At 48.4% G+C, this 19,786-nt stretch overlaps 1 protein-coding gene across 1 annotated transcript; it reads left to right on the top strand.

The window, feature by feature from the left end:
- The first annotated feature begins 9,886 nt into the window (after positions 1-9,886).
- Positions 9,887-19,164, top strand: TREML2 (triggering receptor expressed on myeloid cells like 2). The gene is made up of 5 exons (XM_070419399.1): positions 9,887-9,959; positions 13,065-13,385; positions 17,130-17,538; positions 18,649-18,755; positions 18,980-19,164. Exons 1-5 carry the CDS (start codon positions 9,902-9,904, stop codon positions 19,162-19,164), a joined length of 1,080 nt encoding a protein of 359 aa, XP_070275500.1. The 5' UTR covers positions 9,887-9,901.
- Positions 19,165-19,786: the final 622 nt, after the last annotated feature.

Below are 19,786 nucleotides of genomic sequence, written 5' to 3' on the forward strand. Positions count from 1 at the left end.
ATTTGAATGTAACCTTGTAAAACCTCCGGCATTATTTCTGTGATTGTATTTTTCATTTTCGTAAAAGAAATTGTGACATGCTTTTCTCCTGCGCTTGCTTCACGCGTTGCTGGGTGCACACACCCAGCCACTGCTTCCCAGTGCGGCAGCATATTCCATTACGTGCGTCCCCCTGCAGCACCCTTTGCTTTTGGAGGTTAGTGAATCCCTATAAATTCTACTGTTTAAGGCAGCCTCAGAGGTGAATAGAGGTAACGGGTTACCAGAAACAGTCCAAGTGTGTAGATACCACATTTCGTATCTCACAAAGAGCCATCCATATCAGTGTGTTCATTGGTTTTGTTTTGTTAATTCTCACCTGAGGATATTTTTTCCATTGATTTTTAGGGAGAGTGGAAGAGAGAGAGAAGAGAGAGAGAAACATTGATGTGAAAGAAGCACATCAATTGTTTGCTTCCTGCATGAGCCCCAACTAGGTCCCAGGCCAGGGAGGAGCCTGCAACCCAGGTATATGCTCTTGACCGGAATCAAACCCGGGACCCTTTGGTCCGCAGGCCAACGCTCTATCACTGAGCCAAACCAGCTAAGGCCACATGAGTGTGTTTATTAAACAAATGGAATTGGAGCATTTTTGAGTGTTTGGAAAAAATTATATTTTACCCTCTCTTCACACTGTAATCTAAAGTAAATTCTAAATGGATTACAGAGATAAATTTTAAACGAGAACATATGAAAGAATGAATAGAACTGAATAAAATAAATATGAGGTTATCCAGATTGTAAATTTCTTTTGTGTTAGTTTTGGTAAGTTGTATGTTTCAATTAATTTCATTTAAGTTGTTAAATTAATCGGCATAAAGAACTTCACACCATTACGTTCTTTTAATAGCTGTAGGGATCTGTACAAATGTCCCTTTATCATTTTTCTTTCTTTCTTTTTTCTTAATCAGTCTACCTAGAGTTTAACAAATGTATTACTTTTTCAAAGACCTTTAGTTTGTTAGTTTTCTCTATTACTTATATTCTATTTCATTGATTTCCACTCATTTTTAACTTCCTTTTTTATATACTTTTATTTAAAATTTGTTCTGCTTTTTCAAGAGTCTTAATGTGAAAGCTTAGAGCACTGATTTTAAACCTTTCTATTCTCCTTCCCCCCAGCTTTATTGAGATATACTTAGCATATAACATGGTGTAGGTTTAAGGTGTACAACGTGCTGATTTCATACACTTAAACATTGCAATATGATTACCACAACATTAGCTAGCCCTTCATCCCACCACATACAACCATTTTTTTTTTTGCTGTGAGAACATTTAAGATGTATGCTCTTAGCAACTTTCATTTATGACACAGTATTATTAGCTATAGTAAGCATGCTGTATATTATATCTTCAGAACTTGTTAATCTTATAACTGAAAGTTTGTACCTTTTGACCAGTATCTCCCCATTCCCCTCCACCCCCTGGTGACTGCCACTCTCTGCTTCTCTGAGTTTGGCTTTTTAAAATTTCATATATAAGTGTTAGCATACTATATTTGTCTTTCTCTTTCTGACTGATTTCACTTAGCATACTACCCAAAAGAATACCTTTCTGTTTTTCTAATATAAGCATTTAAACCTCATGTTTCTGTAGGACAGCTTTATCTAGATCCTGACAATTTTTATATAGTGTTTTTAAGTTCAAAATACATTCTAGTTGCTCCCATGATTTCTTCTTTGACCCCTGACTTTATTTGGAAATAAATGTGTTGATTAATTCCTAGTGATTTAAGTATTTAGATATTGTATCCCTTTTTATTTGTAATTTAATTCCAGTATGGTCATAGAAAACACTCTATATAACTTCACTATTTTTCAATTTATTGAGTTGTATAGTGTGGTCCAGCGTATGTTATAAAATATGTACTTGAAAAGAATGTGTATTTTTCAGTTATTAACTGTATAAATGTCAATGAAGTCAAGTTGATTAATGGTTTTGTTCAAATATTTTATATCTCTACTGATTTTTTTTGGTTTATATGTTTTGCCCATTATCAATAAAGGAGTGTTAAATAATTCCAGCTATGCTTGGGAATTTGTTATTCCAGCAGGAAGAGACTGTAAGCTAAGGATTATATGGTTAAAAATTATTCATGAAATTAAAAGAGAGCTGAGGGAATTCTGTTCCAGCAGACTTGCCCTTAGGAAATACTAAAGGGAATCAACTGGGCTGAAATGAAAGGGCGGTAACTCAAATCCATATGAAGAAATAAGGGACACTAGAAATGCAACCACACAGGCAGATATAATAGACACTCTAAATATACGATTTGTTTATAACTCCTCTCCCATTTGATTAAAAGACAACTGCATGGAGCAATAACTACAAAACTGTGTGGGCTTATAATGTTTAACGATGCAACTTACATGTCAATAATAGCAAAAATAAGCGGGGGAGGAAATGAAGCTATAGTGGAACATAGACGAAATCCTCAAGACAACCATTAAAAATTGTTTTGTGTTTTTATTTGTTTTGTTAATCTTCACTTGAGGATATTTTTCAATTGATTCTTAAAGAGAGTGAAAGGGAGTGGGAGAGACAGAACATCAATGTGAGAGAGACACATTGATTGGTTGCCTCCTCAACACGCCCCAACTGAGGTACGTGCCCTTGGTCGGAATCGAACTTAGGACCCTGCAGTCCATGGGCCAATGCTCTATCTAATAAGTCAAACCAGCTAGGGCTAAAAAATGGTTTTTAATACCCTAGCCAGTTTGGCTCAATGGATAGAGCTTCCACTTGCGGACTGAAGGGTCCCGGATTCTATTTGGGTCAAGGGTTCATACCTCAATCCCTGGCCCTGGTTGGGGCAGGAGGCAACCAGTTGATGTGTCTCGCTCACATCAATGTTTCTCTCTCTCTCTCTGTCTCTTCCCCTCCCTTCCACTGTCTCTAAAAATCAATGGAAAAATATCCTTGGGTGAGGAGTAACAAAAATATAAAAATAAAAAATATTTGTTTTTAATAAGGGGATAAAAACAATAAGGGCATCAACATAGTACACAATAAGTGGCTACTTAACACAGGAGAGGACAGTCATGGAAGAACACAGGAACAGAAATTACATAAGACAAGGAGAAAAGAAATAGCAAAATGAAAGACATAGAGCCTAATTTATCAGTAATTACATTAAATGTAAGTGTATTGAACACTCCAAAAAGTAGAGATTGGAAGAATGGAAAAAAGGACATGAACCAACTCTATACTGTTTACAAGAGACACGTTTAGATTCAAAGATGTGTACAGTGCTCCAAAAAAAAAACATGAAGTAAAAGCTAACAAAAATGAAAGGGGAAATAGACAAACAATATTGATTGGAGAATTAATACCTCACTTTTAATAACTGATAGAACACCTAGACAGAAGATCAGCAATGAGATAGAAGACTTTAACAACACGATAAGCCAACTAGACCACTTACAGTTTACATTCAATATGATTCTATATTAGTTTCAGATGTGGAGCAAAGTGGTTAGAAAATCATGCACTGTACAGAGTGGTCCCTGCTATGCTTCAAGTACCCACCTGGCCCCAACCATAGTTATCACCGTATTATTGACTATATTCCCTATGCTGTAATTATATCTCTCTGATTCTGTAACTACCAAATTGTACTGCTTAATCCCTTCACCTTTTCCACCCAAGCTCCTCAACTCCCGCTCCCCCAAAAGGGTCAGTCTATTCTCTGTGTCTATGAGTCTGTTTCTATTTTGTTTATTTTGTTCTTTAGATTCCACTCTAGTGAAATAAAGATTGGATCTTTGTAGCCCGGCTGGTGTTGCTCAGTGGTAGAGCACTGGCCTATGAACCAGGAGGTCACATGCCCAGGTTGCAAGCTGGATCCCCATAGGGGGCATGCAGGAGGCAGCCAATCAATGATTCTTTCTCATCATTGATGTTTCTATCTCTCTCTCCCCCTTTCCCTTCCTCTCTGAAATCAATAAAAAAATATTTTAAAAATTTATTTTGTAGTAAAATCAATAGAAACATATTTTTTTAAAAAGGGTCTTTGCAGATGAGACTAAGTTAAGGATTTTGAGATGGGGAGATTATCTTGTTTTGTGAGCCTGGGCACGAATGCAATCACGTGTACCCTTATAAGACAAAGGCTGAGGGGATTGAACGCACAGAGGAGATGGTGATCTGAAGATGGAGCAGAGAGAGTTTGGAGATGTTGCCTTGAAGGCTGGAGTGACAAAGCCACAAGCCAAGGAATGTTGTCCCCTCCGTGAGCTGGAAGAGGCAAAGGGTGGGTTCTTCCCTAGAGTCTCCAGAGGAACCACAGCTCCGACAACACTTTGATGCTGACCCAGTGATACTATTTCAAACATCTGGCCTCAAAATTGTGAAAAAATGAATGTAAGTTGTTTTAAGCCCCTAAGTGTGCAGTAATGGGAAACTAATATAGGGTGCGACTGCTACTGGATATGGAGTTTCATTTTGGTGTTGAAAATGTTGTAAAATTGTTTTTTAAATATAGTTTTATTTATTTCAGAAAGGAAGGGAGGAGGAGAAAGAGATAGAAACATCAACGATGAGATAGAATCATTGATTGGCTGCACTGGGATTGATCCTGCAACCTGGGCATGTGTCCTGACCAGGAATTGAACCATGACCTCCTGGTTCATAGGTCAATGCTCAACCACTGAGCCACGCCAGCTGGGCAAAATGTTCTAAATTTGGATTGTGGTGATAGTTGTGCAACTCAGTGACTATACTAAAAATGACGAAATTGTACACTTTAAATGAATCAATTTTATATTATGCTAATTACATCTTAGTAAGGCTGTTAAATAAATATTTATAACCTTGGGTTAAGCAACGACTTATTAGATACTAGAGGCTCGGTGCACAAATTCGTGCAGGGGCAGGGGAAGGAACCTTGGGAGGTTGGCCACCCACCCCAAGGAGGGAGCCAGCCCTTGGCCCCCTGGGAAAGGGGCCGAGTCCACTGCCACCCACCCCCGGTTCCCTGTCCCAGCCCAGGCCCAAAGGCCCTAGTGGGGTGGGCAGAGGAGGCTAGGGTCTCCGGGCTAGGAGTGGCAGGAACTGCCTCCACCCATCCTCCTTCCCTCGCCACCACTGCAGCAGGCAGGTTGCCCCTGGGGAAGGGAGAGGACAGGAGTGAGACAAACCCTTGTGTCACAGGCTGACTTTCAATAGATCACAGTGAGGGAGCTGCTCTGCTATGTATGAAACCCCGACCCAGAAGCAGGTCTCTGCAAATGGTTTAGCACCAGGGGCCAATGGGTGCTGCTGGCTGGGGGAGGGTCCTTGGGAGGTTGGCGGTGGGAGTGCACTGACCACCAGGGGGCAGCTCCTGCCTTGAGCGTCTGCCCCCTGGTGGTCAGTGTGCATCATAGCGACTGGTCGACCGGTCACTGTCATTCCGGTAGTTCTGGTTGTAATGGTCTCTTAGGCTTTTATATATATATAAAAGTATGAGTCAAAAAATGATATATTGAACTTCATTAAAATTAAAAGCCTTTGCTCCTGAAGTATACTAAGTATAATAAAAAAAATAAAAGGACAAACAATAAATTTGGAAAAATATTTGCAAAAAACATATTCAATTAAAGAATACATCAGAATATGCAAAGAGCACTCAAACTTTAATAATGAGAACGTAATCTTGCCATACAACCCAATAAGTCCACTCTAGCTATTTACCCAAGTGAAATGTAAATCTGTGAAGACCTGTGTACAAATATTTATAGTGGTTTATCCTGGAATAATCCAAAGCTAGACACCAACCTGAATGTCCCTCAACTGGGGTATGGATAAACAAATGTGGTACAGCCATACAATGGGATCCTATCTCATAATATAAGGAACCAACTACTAAAACACCCAACGCACATCTCAAATGCATTATACTAAGTGAAAGAAGCCATATGGTATCATTCTTTTTTTAAAAAAATTAAGCTTCACTCAAGGAGTTAGAATATTTTTTCCATTGATTTTAGAGAGAGTGGAAGGGAGGGGAGAGGGGGAGGAAGGTGGGGGGAGGGAGGTGATAGATAGATAGATAGATAGATAGATAGAGAGTCACCGATGTGACAGAGGCACATTGACTGCTTGCTTCCCACTCGCACCCCTGCTGGGGGCGGGGATTGGACCTGCAACCCAGGCACTTGCCTTTGCCCATGCCCTTGACGGATATTCGAATCCCCCACCCTCCAGTATACAGGGCAATGATCTAACCATGAGCATTGCCGTCCAGAGCATTCCTTCTTTTAAAATCCTCACCTGAAGATGTGCTTTTACTGATTTTAGAGAGGAGAGAGGAGGAGAGAGAGAGAGAGAGAGAAAGAGAGAGAGACATTGGTGTGATAGAGATACATCATTGGTTACGTCTTGGAAAGGGTGTCCCAAAATTCACGCAAGATTTGAATTTTGCGTGAGCATTAACAACAACAAAAAATAAGAGCCCAATTTTACTTGGTTTATTGAATCAGATTCTAATATCTGTTGCCCTTTGATTTCAATCCCTTCAATTTGATAAGCATTACCAAGTACCAATTATGGCCCAGGAGCAGGGACAATGAAGACTAATGAACACCACGGCTTTGCATTTGTGCCAGAAAAGCTGTGGAGGCCATTTACCCGATGTGCTATTCCATACATAATCCTATACTGTATACTTTATGAATCAATAAAAAATTTACAATTTTTAATTATAAACCTGTGTTTTCTTTCAAAATTACTTCTTACGTGAATTTTGGGACACCCCTTACATGCCCCAACCTAAGGGGATGGAACCTGCACACTAGGTATGTGCCCTGACTGGGAACAGAACCCACAAACTTTTAGTGCCTGGGATGACACTCCCACCAACTGGGCAGGGCTGGTATCACCCATTTTTACAACATTCTGAAAAGGGAAACTATAGAGGGGACAAAAAGCAAAGCAGGTCAGTGTTTTCTAGGAACTGAGGGTGGGGTGATGGGATGACTACCAAGGGACCCAGGAAACTTTAGGGGGTGCAGAATGTTTCTATATCTTGATTATGGTGGTGGTTACACATCCCTGCAGATATGCCAATCTCCCAGCACTTCCAACTGAAAGAGTGAATTTTACTCTATGTAAATGAGATTTCTTTTTTAATGGAAATACAGGGTGGGGCAAAAGTAGGTTTACAGCTGTTAGTAAGGAAAACAATACAATAATTAATACATCTATAATAATAAAAGTGTAATATGCTAATTAGACCGAGGGTCCTTCCGGACGAAGCTGAGGCTGCGAGGGAAGCCTGGGTCCCGGGTGCTGGATAGAAGCCGGTGCTGGCAGCCAGGGAAGGAAGGCCTACTCTTGCATGAATTTTGTGCATCGGGCCTCTAGTAATAATATAAAAATAAACTCTGTGTTTCATGTACTCACAACTGTAAACCTACTTTTGCCCCACCTTATAGAAAGAAACAGGAAAATATCATGCTGTACAAAATTATTTTGTATGACCAGCTGGTGTGACTCAGTGGTTGAGCATCAACTATGAACCAGGAGGCCACGGTTGGAGTCCAGGTCAGGGCACATGCCCTGGTTGCAGGATTGATGCCCAGTTGGGGGCATATAGGAGGCAGCCAATCAATGCTTCTCTCTCTTTTTGTTGTTTCTATCTCTCCCTCTCCCTTCCTCTCTGAAATCAATAAAAAAAAATTTAAAAATTTTATTTTGTAGTAAAAGCCTGAATGAAGTATACACATTTTTAGAGATTTTGATAAATTCTTCCAAATTTCCACCAAAGAACATATAATCCGGTTTACACCAGCTCTGTAGAGGAATGAGAGTGTCTGGGTTCTTACACCTTCCTCAACCCCACTGTGTTGGCACTTCTCACAGTGCCTCACTCTGGGCGGGCGCAGGGGGCACATGGCAGGGGTCTAGTAGCAATGCCGACTGCAGGCTGAGGTTCCCAGCAGGGATAAATGAGATCCCACCCCTGAGGTGTTCACTGCTGATGGGAGGAAGGAAGGAAGGAAGGAAGGAAGGAAGGAAGGAAGGAAGGAAGGAAGGAAGGAAGGAAGGAAGGGAGGGAGACAGCGTGTGTGTTGGGAGGTGAGATAGCCTCCCAGTGGGGATCCGAGGCTTGGGGTAGAATGTTGAAAGGAAGGGCGGCTGAGGGAAGCATGACAGGTCTTCTGGGAGCTGAGAGGTCTGAAGTGGCAACGGGGTCTCCTTCCTCTACCCCACGCCTGGCACCACCATTGCACGTAAGGCTGTAAGAACAGACAAATGAAGGGATGAACCGACGAGTAAGTTAAGAGACTGAAAGTTTGAGGTCAGCAAAGATAAGAAATTCCTTGGTTTGGGACTTGGAGGCCCAAACTCAGTTCCAGACTGTGGCTGGCCATGCAACCTGGAGGCTTCTTGCTCTGATCCCTTCAAAAGGGAAGGAAGCTGGCCCAGGTGAGTGGGGGAGCACGCATCGTCCTGGGCTCACACCCGAAGGAGCAGATGACACAGCGCCTGGCTGTCGTAGTGTGGCCTTTGATTCTCAGCCCTGGGGACTAGGTGAAGGGCGGGGTCTTGGCCAAATGCTGGGTCATTATAGCTGGAGCTGGTGGCTGTACCGGTGAGATAGGGTTGAGCGGAGGAAGTGGAGCGGGCTTGCCTGTGTGCTGGCTGGGGCCAGAGATGGGGGAGAAGGGGCTGGGGGTGTGGCTTCTGGGGAGGCGGTGGGGGAGGGTAGCTTTAGGAGGCCTGCGAGAGGGAGCAGGAGTCTCCTGAGAGCTGGTGGGTGAGTAGGCGGGGCGGCAGGACAGGTAGAGAGAAGGGTAGGGCTAGGGAGACATAGCGAAAAGGAAAGGCAGCTTGTTTGTGTGCTCCTGTTGTGTGTGTGAGAGTGTGTATATGTGAGTGTGTGTATGGTTGTGAGTGTGTGTATGGTTGTGAGTGTGTATATGTGTGAATGTGTGTGTGTGTGTGTATATGTGTGAGTGTGTGTATGTGTGTGTGTATGTGTGTATGTGTGAATGTGTGTATGTGTGAGAGTGTGTATGTGTGAGTGTGTATGTGTGAGTGTGTGTATGTGTGAGTGTGTGTGCACGCGCATGTGCCCCCACGTGTGAGAGCACAGAGGCCCCTCCCTGAAACCAAAGCTTAGGCTCTGAGTTTTAGAATTTTTTTCCTGTCACTCTAACTGTGACAAAAATAAGACTGCATTTGAGCATGTAGGTTATTTGTAAGTGTAAGTAGGAGTGACAGTTCTGATCTGACCAGCGAGGAGAGAGGGAGAGAGAGGGAGAGAGAGAGAGAGAGAGAGAGAGAGAGAGAGAGAGAGAGAGAGATCCGGAATAAATGCATCCAGCAGGGATGAATGAATGAATGAATGTGAGTTTAGAAGAACCTCCTTTGAATGTGTGTTTGTGAAAAGTGCAATGTCCAAGATGCCTGGCCCTGGTCACATGACCCCTACCCCCGGGTGTTAGCCCAGAGCATTCCAGAGAAGTCTGTACCTGAGGTTCTCTAGAACTTCACTCCAGCCTCTAGTCTCAGAATAGGAAGCACGACTATTGGACCAGTTTCCAGGAGGGAATCCAGAGAGCGTGAGCCCTCCCTGGGCTGGGGGCCCAGACTGGGTGGTGCAGCCACAGCTGCCTGAAGTTTCGAGGAAGAGGGCGGAAACAGCCGCGGCACCGCCCTCCCAGGCGCTGCGGGCTCCTGGGGCTCCTGCGGTCGGCTGGTCACAGCGGTCCCGTGACTTCCTCACTTCCCTAAATGGGCAACTTCACTTTGAGAAGCCCAGGTTCTCCCCTGGCTGACCCCAGGGGTCCATCCTGCACCGGCCGGGGGCCCTGACCTTGGGCCCCAGGTGTCGGCCCCTCTGGCCTGTGACTGTCCGCAGCTGGATGGAGCCATGGCTCCCACGCTGCTCCTGCTGCTGCTCCTGCTGTGGCTCCAGGGCTGCGTCTCAGGTGAGAAGGTGGGGGTGCCAGGTGTGGGGGGGCAGGAGGGACTGCCTTTTGCTGGACCCTCCCACCTGGCTGTTTCTTGCCCAATGACCTTGTTTAATATTCTGTGGAGTTGGAGGAGGCGAGGGGGAGGTTGGGCTGCTAGCCTAAGTAGCTCCTTACTAGAGACCAAGAAGAAGGTTCCATCCTAATACCTGGCTTCAGGCAAAGCTGCCCCAGGTCTCTTGAGCTCAGACCAGCTCTGCAGGACTCCCTTGGGGCCTCTGACCGGGGACACTGGGGACACTCAAGTTCCTCACTCAGAAAGCCGCCACCCCCGGCCTCGGTCAGGAAAGCCTTGTTGGCTGTTACGGGAATCATTGCATCATGCGTGTGTGCTTTGAACTCGCTTTTTCTCAGAATGCTGATGCCACTGCCCCCTGTCCCAAGGGAAAGCCATCCCTGAGGGCTTCCCCACCCACAGGCACCAATGTTCCTTAAGGTGGGCGTTCACCCAATCCTGCCTCCCTCGTTGCCATGGCGACCAAGTTACCACTTCCTGCTCTGTCTGGGCATGGAGGGGATTGGCAAAACCCACTCCTCACCGTGTGTGAGAGGGGTGGAAGGTGGACACGAATGAACCCAGTACCCTGGAGACCCTTCCCAAGGTCACCCCATCCAGGCACCTCCCCCAGGTAGGCCCCCCTTCTTCCAGGGCAGAAGAGTGTCTCTTGTGCTGAGCCATCCTGGGGCCCCCCAACTTCCCACCTACCACATACCTGAGTTGGGTCACAGTGTTAATTTGCGTGGGACAAAGTGATGCTCAAAGATGGTGTGTGTTACCTTACTCCAAGCCTTCACTACTGTGGCAGCTGGGTGGGAAACTGAGGCAGATGTCCTCTTGGGTGCCAGGCCCTTGGTTATCATAGCTCTAGAGAAGTCTGGAGCAACTCAAGGAAAAGCATTCATTGAGCACCTACTGTATTCAAGGCACTATCCTAGGGCATAGTTCTCATAACCAACCTGATCTGCTCGGGTGGTAGAATCAGAGTTTTCACCATGTTTATTTAGACTCCAAATGTGTGCTCTGTTCTGTCCTACTGGGAGTAACTTGTGTATTTGTGCTTGTTTGCAGAAGGCTCTGGGGTGTTAAGGGGCAAGTGCTGGGCTTACGGCAGGCAGAGGGGTGGAGGGACCCCACCCCAGCTCACTCTCTTCCTTGTCCCCTGTCTTGACACATCTGACTTAGTCCTATTCTCTCCCCACTGACCGTGGATCATAAAGTGTACAGACCATATCTCATCCCTAGGCACAGTGTGCGACATGCTGGAAGTGAACAGTGGATAACTGTAGAATTCTCTGGCTTGCACTCTGGTGGGAGTTTCTATGCATTATTTATTTATTTATTTTTACCTGAGAGGGAGAGAGAGAGGAAGGGAGAGGGAGAGAGAGATAAAAACATCAATGAGAGAGAACATTGATCAATTGCCTCCTGTACGTCCCCTACTGGGGATGGAGCCCATAACACTGGTACCTGCCCTGACCAGGAATCGAACCTGCGGCCACTTGTTGCATGGACAATGCTCAACCAACTGAGCTACACTGGCCAGGGCTCTATGCATTTTGAGGCATATTTAATCTATGGGTTTTATGTAGCTAGGATATTTTAAAATTAAACACCACCTAGAATGAACCAAGACACCTTGCTATTTAAAAGATGTCTATAGTGAACCTATCTATATATGTAAAAGGCTAATATGCTAAGTGTCCCTCTGACCATCCGTCTGGTCACTATGATGCACACTGACCACCAGGGGCCAGACGCTCAATGCAGGAGCTGCTGTGACGTGCACTGGCCATTTACAAAGAAATGGCACCGTGGACCTGGCGCCCGCAAAGTAACACTCAGCTTCCCCCAAGTGGACACAGGCCCCAACACCACCTCAGAGCGACAGCCCAGCAAATCACAGCCAATGCTGCTGAGACCACATGGCGCAAAATGCAGCCCACAGCCCAGCCCAAAAATGGCTGTGGGCGCCGGGTAATGACATCATGTAGCAACACCCGGCTTCCTCTCCCTAGTGACTAGCCTCCTTGCAGTTTCTTCGGCCCAGGAACATGACTTGCTTTATAGCCAGTTGGAAACATTTTACACTTTAACCAAATGTCATCTCATTTGATCCTCACAGAAGTCCTGGAGTAGGTAGATAGGAGACTTGGTAGAATCCTATTATCTCTTTATTAGCCAGAAAACGGAGATTTAGAAAGTTTAGAAACTTGACCTGACTGAAAAGAAGTAAAAAATGGTGGAACTTGAAAATGAAGGTTTTCTCACTGTGCAGAATATAGTCAAACGCTGCTGCAGTTAAATATTTTACCCTTTGTTCTCCCTGCATGACCTACAATAATAATCTGCTTTGTGTTGATATTTACTGCTGTGTTGCTGATAGTTACTGAAAGAGAAGTTGGGGGGCTTCACTGGGCTGGAAAAAGTTTAGCTAAATCAGAAAGCAGGTCTAATTAAGCAAGTTTATCTATATATATAAAACTCTCACTGGTGCCAATTGCATGCTTGTGTTTCTATCTGTCATTGTCAATCATGACTTTGGTTGACACTTCTATTATAGATAAAGGGCGAATAACGATATTAAAATATTTCTTCTAATTAATTTCCTTTCAATGTGCACGAATTTGTGCACCGGACCTCTAGTTTATAAAATAAATAACTACTCTTAATGTTTTCAAAACTTAAGGTTGGATCTTCTTTCTACTGAAGCTATTGTGCTCTGGAATGTCATAAGCTGATGACTTGCGCTTGCATCTATGTGTCTGTCTTATTGAGGACACGTCCTGGGTCTTTCCCACAAGACTCTGGACATGGGGCTTGTCATGTTTCCCTCAGACTGGAAAATACCATGAAGAAGGGGCTCTGTCTGTTGGGGGCTCCCTGAAGGCAGGGCCTGCCTCTGCCCCCTCAGACTGGGAAGCTCCCTTAGAGAAGGGCTGCTTCTCCCTGGGACCATGAGTCCCACGTCGGCAGGGCAATACCCATCTCCTCTCCCTCCAAGTTTCACGATGCCACCCCCACCTCTCTTGCTGGGCCTTGCTCAACACACCATGTCTCCCCAGGTGTCCCCGCTGAGAGCGTGTACTCCAAAGTGCAGCATTTTGAAGGGGAGACTCTGTCTGTGCAGTGCTCCTACAAGAACCGCAAAAAACACGTGGAGGGCAAGGTTTGGTGCAAAATCAGGAGGAAGAAGTGTGAGCCTGGGTTTACCCGGGTCTGGGCGCCGGGGCCGCGCTACCTGCTACAGGACGATGCCCAGGCCAAGGTGGTCAACATCACCATGGTGGCCCTCAGGCGCCAGGACTCGGGCCGGTACTGGTGCATGCGCAACAGCTCCGGGATCCTCTACCCTCTGATGGGCTTCCAGCTGGAAGTGTCTCCAGGTGAGCAGGCCTTCTGGGGCACCGGGAGGGTGGGGTGTCCCCCTTGCTCTGCCCTGCACTAATATCGGATGTACCAAGAGTAATACTCCATCAGTGGGCACGCTGCACAGTAGGCCTCTCACATTTCTTCACACATCTTCATGAACATTATTGGCACCATTTTATAGACAAAGAAAATGAAATCTAAAAGCTCCACTGTGGCGCTGACCTCATCTAAGACAACAGAGCCAGCTAGGGACAGAGATTCGAACTCAGGACTCTCTGTGCTTTGTTTTCTTCAGTTTAGTATATATTCATTGAGTCCTAATTATATGCTGGCCACTATTCTAGGCTCTGAGTATCCAATGGTGAGCAAAACCAGACACAATTCACTCAGCAGGCATCACTCAATGGTTGAGCATTGAACTATGAACGAGATCACTGTGCGATTCCCAGTCAGGGCACATGCCCAAGTTTCGGACTCAGTCCCCAATAGGGAGCATGCAGGAGGCAGGTGATCAATGACTCTCTCATCATTGATGATTCTACCTCTCTCTTCATTCCCCTTTCTCTCTGAAATCAATAACAAAATATTTTTAAAAAATTCTGTCCTGTGGGAGATGACAGGCAATAGTACATCATCAGACAATAATTGCAGATAATAATAAATGTTCTTAAGAAAATAAAAGAATGTGATAAACCGGAAAGTAACTCAGTGGTGAGGGGAGCTGCTGAAGTCCCAGCCTTGACCTCCTTGAGCAGGTGACATCAAGAAGAGCCCTAAATGATGAGAGATTTCTAGCTCTGTTGAAATGGGGGTGCTCCAAGGTCATTCCTGGCAGCAGGGCGGGGGGGGGGGGGGGGAGAATGCATATGCAAAGGTCCCGGGGTGAGAAGGAGTGAGGGCTGTATAAGGCAGGCCTGCCTTATAGACAGGTCCATATTGATGTGGGGAAGAACAATAAGAGATGAGAATCAAACAGAAGCCCTGAAGTCCATGATGAAGGAGTTTTTTATTCTAAGTATGATAGCTACTGGAGAGCTTAGTGGCATGTGTTGTGTGTGTCTTTAAGACAATACTGGCTGCCGTGTGGAGGATGGACTGTGGAAGGGTAAGAGCATGTGGGTGTCCTGGCTGGAAATGACAGTGTCTTGGAGTAGGATGTGGTCCCTGGAGATGGACAAAAGAGGAGGGGCTCAAATCGACGATGGTCAGACTCCTGCCCACCCTGTATGGTTTTTGAGGCAAGACAGGATTTGCTCATGTGGGAGGTGAGCAAAAGTGAAAAATCAAGAATGACTCCAAGGTGTTGCATTTTATCAGCAAGGTGGATGGCGGGACTACGCACTGGGTAGGGGAGCTAGATTGGAGGAGAAAAGTGAAGATCTCTATTGTGTCACGTTACCATTAAGATACCTCCTGGAACCTCACATGGAGAAATGAAGCAGGCAGTTGATGTATCTGCCTGAAGCTCAGGTGAGAGGCTGGGAAGTGTCTCTGTAAAGACAGTTTAAAGCCAAGGGGATTAGAGAAATCTATAGAGACAGGAAGTAAGTTGGTGGATGCTTAGGGCTGAGGGATAACGGCTACAGGGTGGGGGGTTTCTTTTTGAGATGATGAAACTTCTAAAACTGACTGTGGTTATACTAAAAATATGACCACATGCATGACTGTGAGCATACTAAAAATCGTTGAAATTGACACCATAAATGGATGTGTTACATGAGATGTAAATTATCTATAATAATCTATAATAATAAAAACATAATATGCTAATTAGACTGGACAGCTGAATGACCTTCTGGACATGATTCTGGACAAAGCTGCAGCAGCAGGGGCCAAGGCAGAGGCAGTTAGGGGTGATCAAGCAGGCAGGCAGGCAGAGTGGTAAGGGGTGATCAGGCAGGCAGGCAGGCAGGCTAGCAGTTAGGAGCCAGTGGTCCCGGATTGCGAGAGTGATGTCTGACTGCTGGTTTAGGCCCGATCCCACAACTGGCAGTCGGACATCCCCTGAGAGGTCCTGGATTGCAATAGGGTGTAAGGATTTTGTGCATCCAGCCTCTAGTATCTCAATAAAGTTCTTAGAAACTCAAGGAGATATAAAAGCTCTCCCTTGAGTGTAGAAAACCAAGAGAGGAGGGCCAATGACCTAGTCCCAAGATCCTTCCACATTTGTACATAGGAGAGGGTGAGGGGCCAGTGAAAGAGTCTGAAAAAGTAGCCAACGATGATGGAATTCATTACCAACCCTTCGCTGTTCCCTGACCCACCTGCGTCCCCATCTTCTGTTGGGGACCCTACTGTCTCTCAGATGTGGATCCCCATCTCACTCCTCCTCTCTCTAGTTCTGACTTAGACCCAGGGAAGTAGCTGAAACCAGTTTACTGAAGTCTCAATTTATAGGAATACAAACATGAAATAGTTTTATTTTTCTCAGCATATCCCCCACCCCACCATTGTACTATGTCAAATCTCAACTTGCATCTCTTAATGACAATTTCAGGAGATTCCAGCTATGCATTTCTTTTCAGTCATTAGCAAATAAAAAATCCTCAGCCCAATTAAAACTAGAATCTTCTAGCAATATATGCGCTCTTCTACTCCCCGGTGAAGACAGGTTTCATGGGCCAGGGCACCTGAAATGGGGGCAGGGGAGTAGCTTGCTGCCTAAGTCGTTCTCCTTCCTCTCTGGAGGTGGGGAAGGGGGGTTCCTCTTAGTCACCTTTTCCTGGTCTTCCCCCTGCCAACTCCTTGGGGCAGGAACGAAGGCTGTGACTTCACTGACCCTGTTAGAGTGTTGGATGCCATCCTTTTCTGCCCAACCGTTGAGAGCCTCTATGAAGTGAGTGTCCACATGCTGGCTCTCCCAGGGCACCCACATGTGAGTCCTTTGCAAGGCCCTTTGAGGGTCTGCCCACTGCTGAGCAGGATGATGTGGGAGAGCTGGCTCCAGGTCAGCCCTTCCTCTATGCCCACCCTCACCAATGCCACCTGCTCTGGGTTCCCTTGCCCAGAAAAAAGGGCATCTTCTGTGCCAACCACCTGGCCCTCAGGAACCTTGTCAAGCACAATTGTGGGATGCAGCAGCCCTCTCTACCCTCTGCCATCTCTCTCCAAGTTTCTTGCTCCCTGCAGAGGAAGACCCAACACTGCCCCCTAGAATTGCACTCCAGCATTACAAGTCCCTCCTCCCCACCATCCAAATGCCAACCTTCCTGCCAACCTTCCTCTAGAAAATGGGAGGGTAAGGGGCTGGGTTGATGGATGAGGGTAGCGTGACTGGTGTCCTTAGAAAGCCCCCAAGGAAGGTGTCTGACCCGCCTCTTGCGTCACCCTTTGGAATCTAGGCCTCCGATGCTTCCTGTCCTCGCCTCTGGATCCCAGCCACCCATGATGGAGCAGCTGGACAGACCCTGTCCAAGGTCATAGCAGAGGAATCTCTTTGACCCACAGAAACGAGGAGGGTCTAGAAGTGACATGCAGAGGGGCGTGGGGAGAGGCGAGTCCTCTGGGCCCCAGAGGCCTGGCGGGGAGGCTGAAGAAACTGAAAGTCTCTTCCTTCTCTACTGGGCCTACTTCCTCCTCACATCACCCTCCGAGGAAACACACCTGGTCACTCAGCAGAGCAGATCCTAGGCCCCAGGTCAGGAGGGGAGACAGGACAGGCCTCACCCCGGCATCCAGGCAGCCAAGTGGGCTGCTGGGACCTGCTCCCAGCACCCGGCCCCTAACTCGTGTAACGTTCCTCCCTGTCTGGTCTTCAGTCCCCACAGCCGAGAGCAGCACTCCTCTCACCCAGCTGGCCGACATCCTCAAGAGTGGAGTTGTCGTCACAACGGGCCACGCCCCGACCTCAGGCCCGGGGACCCCCTTCACCACCAGCGTGACGATGCTCACGCCCGGAGTCCTCACCTTGGCCAGACTCGTGCCCTCCCCTGCCTCGGGGACCATCAGGCTGAGCTCCGTGACAGGCTACAGCTTCACCAGCCCCTCCACCCCGGGGCCCACGAGGAACAAGGCCCAGACGGCGACTGCGTCTCCCAGCAATACCAGAGCCTCCTCGGCGACCCCCGCATCCGTCTCCACCGAGGCCGGGCCACTGCGCACCACATCGCCCACCATGAGAACGTGTCGCACCAGCAGGTCGCTCCTCAACAAATTGTCGCCCATCAGGTACCCTGGCCAGGGGCTGAGTGACATGCTGCCAGGCATGGCAACAGTTCTTGGTGCCTGAACACCTCACAGTGCACAGGTCACAGCCGGCCTCCACTCCTTGCTGAAGTTCGGGCTGGCTTGTTGGATGGGAGGTGGGAGCCTGGGAGCTGATATGGAGAGTGACACACAGGACAGAGACCAGGGCCGTGGGGAATGAGGGCAGGGGAGGGGTCAGCAGGAGGCTCTGTGGATGCAGAAGGTGGGGACAGGGCAAGGAGGTGGCTCGGGGAGTGGGGAATGGGGATGCTTTCATCTGGGTTCCCTGGAAGCGGACTCTGAGACCAGGACGTGGGGAGAGCACGGGGAAGTGAGATGGAGGGGACGGCGGTTACAGAGGCTGAGCCAGGGCGGCCTCTGTGGGCAGCAGAGCTGGGTTCCACTGGGGACTCTGGGCGCCAGGGTCCAGCAGCCACCTGAGGCGCCAGGGAGCTGGCATGTTTATATTCCTGCTCCTGTTGGTCATCGGTAGAGGGCTGCCGGCCATGTGTGGCATGGAGGGCGCCAGTGGCAAGAGAAAGTCCTACAGCTAAAAAAAAAAAAAAAAAAAAAAAAGTAAATGGAGATGCTGCGGGAGGTGTGCATGGAAGTGACATGGCCAGGAACACAGGCCAGACACCTCCCGCCTCTGACACAGAGGGGGTGGGGGTGGGAGTGGGGGGTGGGGTGGGACCAGCACCTCTGTCACCATGAGGAGAGTAAGAGCCTTGGTCTCTTCTGTCACCAGTGTGGTCTCTGAGAGTCCTGCCCTCACCATGAGCAGATTTGGGGAGAAGTGGAGGGGGAGTGCTAAAGTGGAGAGATGCTCCTCCACCTGGGACGTCCTCCCCTGCCCCCCGGTGTCTCACTGCCTTCTCCTGCAGCTGGGTCCCCAAGGAAGGGAGGCCACCACTTCCTGAGGGCTGTCAGGGTTCCCCTCTGCTGACTCCTCTCGTGTGTGTGTGTGTGTGTGTGTGTGCGTGTGCATGTGTGTGTGTGAGTGTGTGGTGTGTGTGTAAAGATGTGGCTGGGGGGCTGAGGAAGGGGGTGGGGGACCTGGTGCTCACATCCTGCTCCCTCCCATCCCCTCAGGCCCCGGGATGCTAACCCCACTGTGCTGGCGGGGGTGCTGTCCTTGCTCTCGGTGCCTGTGATGATGATCGCGGTCTATGGCTTCTGGAAGAAGAGACACGTGGGCAGTGAGTAGAGCCCCTCCTCCCGGCCTCCCAGGGCAGTGGGTCCCCAGGCAGTGCGTCCTAGCCTGTGTCACAGGGGGGCTGCGGGGCACCAGGTGAGGGAGGAGGGTGGGCAGGCAGGGACAGTGCAGCATCCCCTCTGGCTGACCTGGTGGCAGTGGGGGCAGGGCCAGGAGAGGGGGGGTTCAGCCCAGGAGCCCACCCCTCATCCCTCTCCGTCCTCACAGGCTACAGCATCTGCAGGAGCCCTGCCAGGCCCTGGAGGGCCCCCCCTGGAAGGCCGGAGCCTCCGTGGAAGCCTGCGTGGTTTAAGGCCACTTACGGAGTGGGGGAGCTCTTGCCCGAGGGACCCCAGGGGGTCACAGAAGTGAAGATGGGGACCTGTCTGGATTGGAGCCAGGTTGGGGGGTGAGGACTTGTGCACGGATGGGCTCAAGCCTCCTAACCCGAGGCTGCTCCTCACCCGCCCAGTCCCTGGCTGCCAGGAGCTGGGGGAAGGGCCCCCAAGAGGGTATCCCACAGGAAGCCAGGAAGACCCTGACGAAATCTGCTCAGACCCGGCCCCAGCTGCCTGGTGCTGTTTACAGACAAAGCCTCAGCTCCCACAGCCTCCAGACCCCTGCCGTCCAGCGGAGGGGAGCAGGGCAGGATGGACAGCAGCCCTCTCCCCACCGGGACCCTGTGTCCTCAGCTGCCCTCTGCTCCTCTCCAGCTTCCCCATGAACGTGGGGAAGAAAGTTCCAGAGGCAGTGAGGTCCCAGCGGCCCCCCTGGAAGAGGAGGAGAAAGTTACTAAGAGCTGGGGGTCCCAGAGGCATTGGCAGCAGGGGCCCCAGAGCTGTCCAGCCCGGCCCTGTGGCCATGTACCTTCCGACTGACCTTCCATGTGCCCTGGCCAGGCTGCTGGTCCCTCAAGTCCTGGGAGCCAACAGAGCCCACCCTCTCACTGCTGCCACCTGCTGGCCATCCCTCCTGGGACAGGTGTGTTGGGGAACTGACAGCCCCCCTCAGCGGAAGGACCAGCCTGAACCCAGA

Source organism: Myotis yumanensis, unplaced genomic scaffold (assembly GCF_028538775.1).
Source record: "Myotis yumanensis isolate MYYU_CA2020_CCGP unplaced genomic scaffold, mMyoYum1.0.hap1 SCAF_6, whole genome shotgun sequence".
In the NCBI taxonomy this organism is placed as follows: Eukaryota; Metazoa; Chordata; class Mammalia; order Chiroptera; family Vespertilionidae; genus Myotis; species Myotis yumanensis.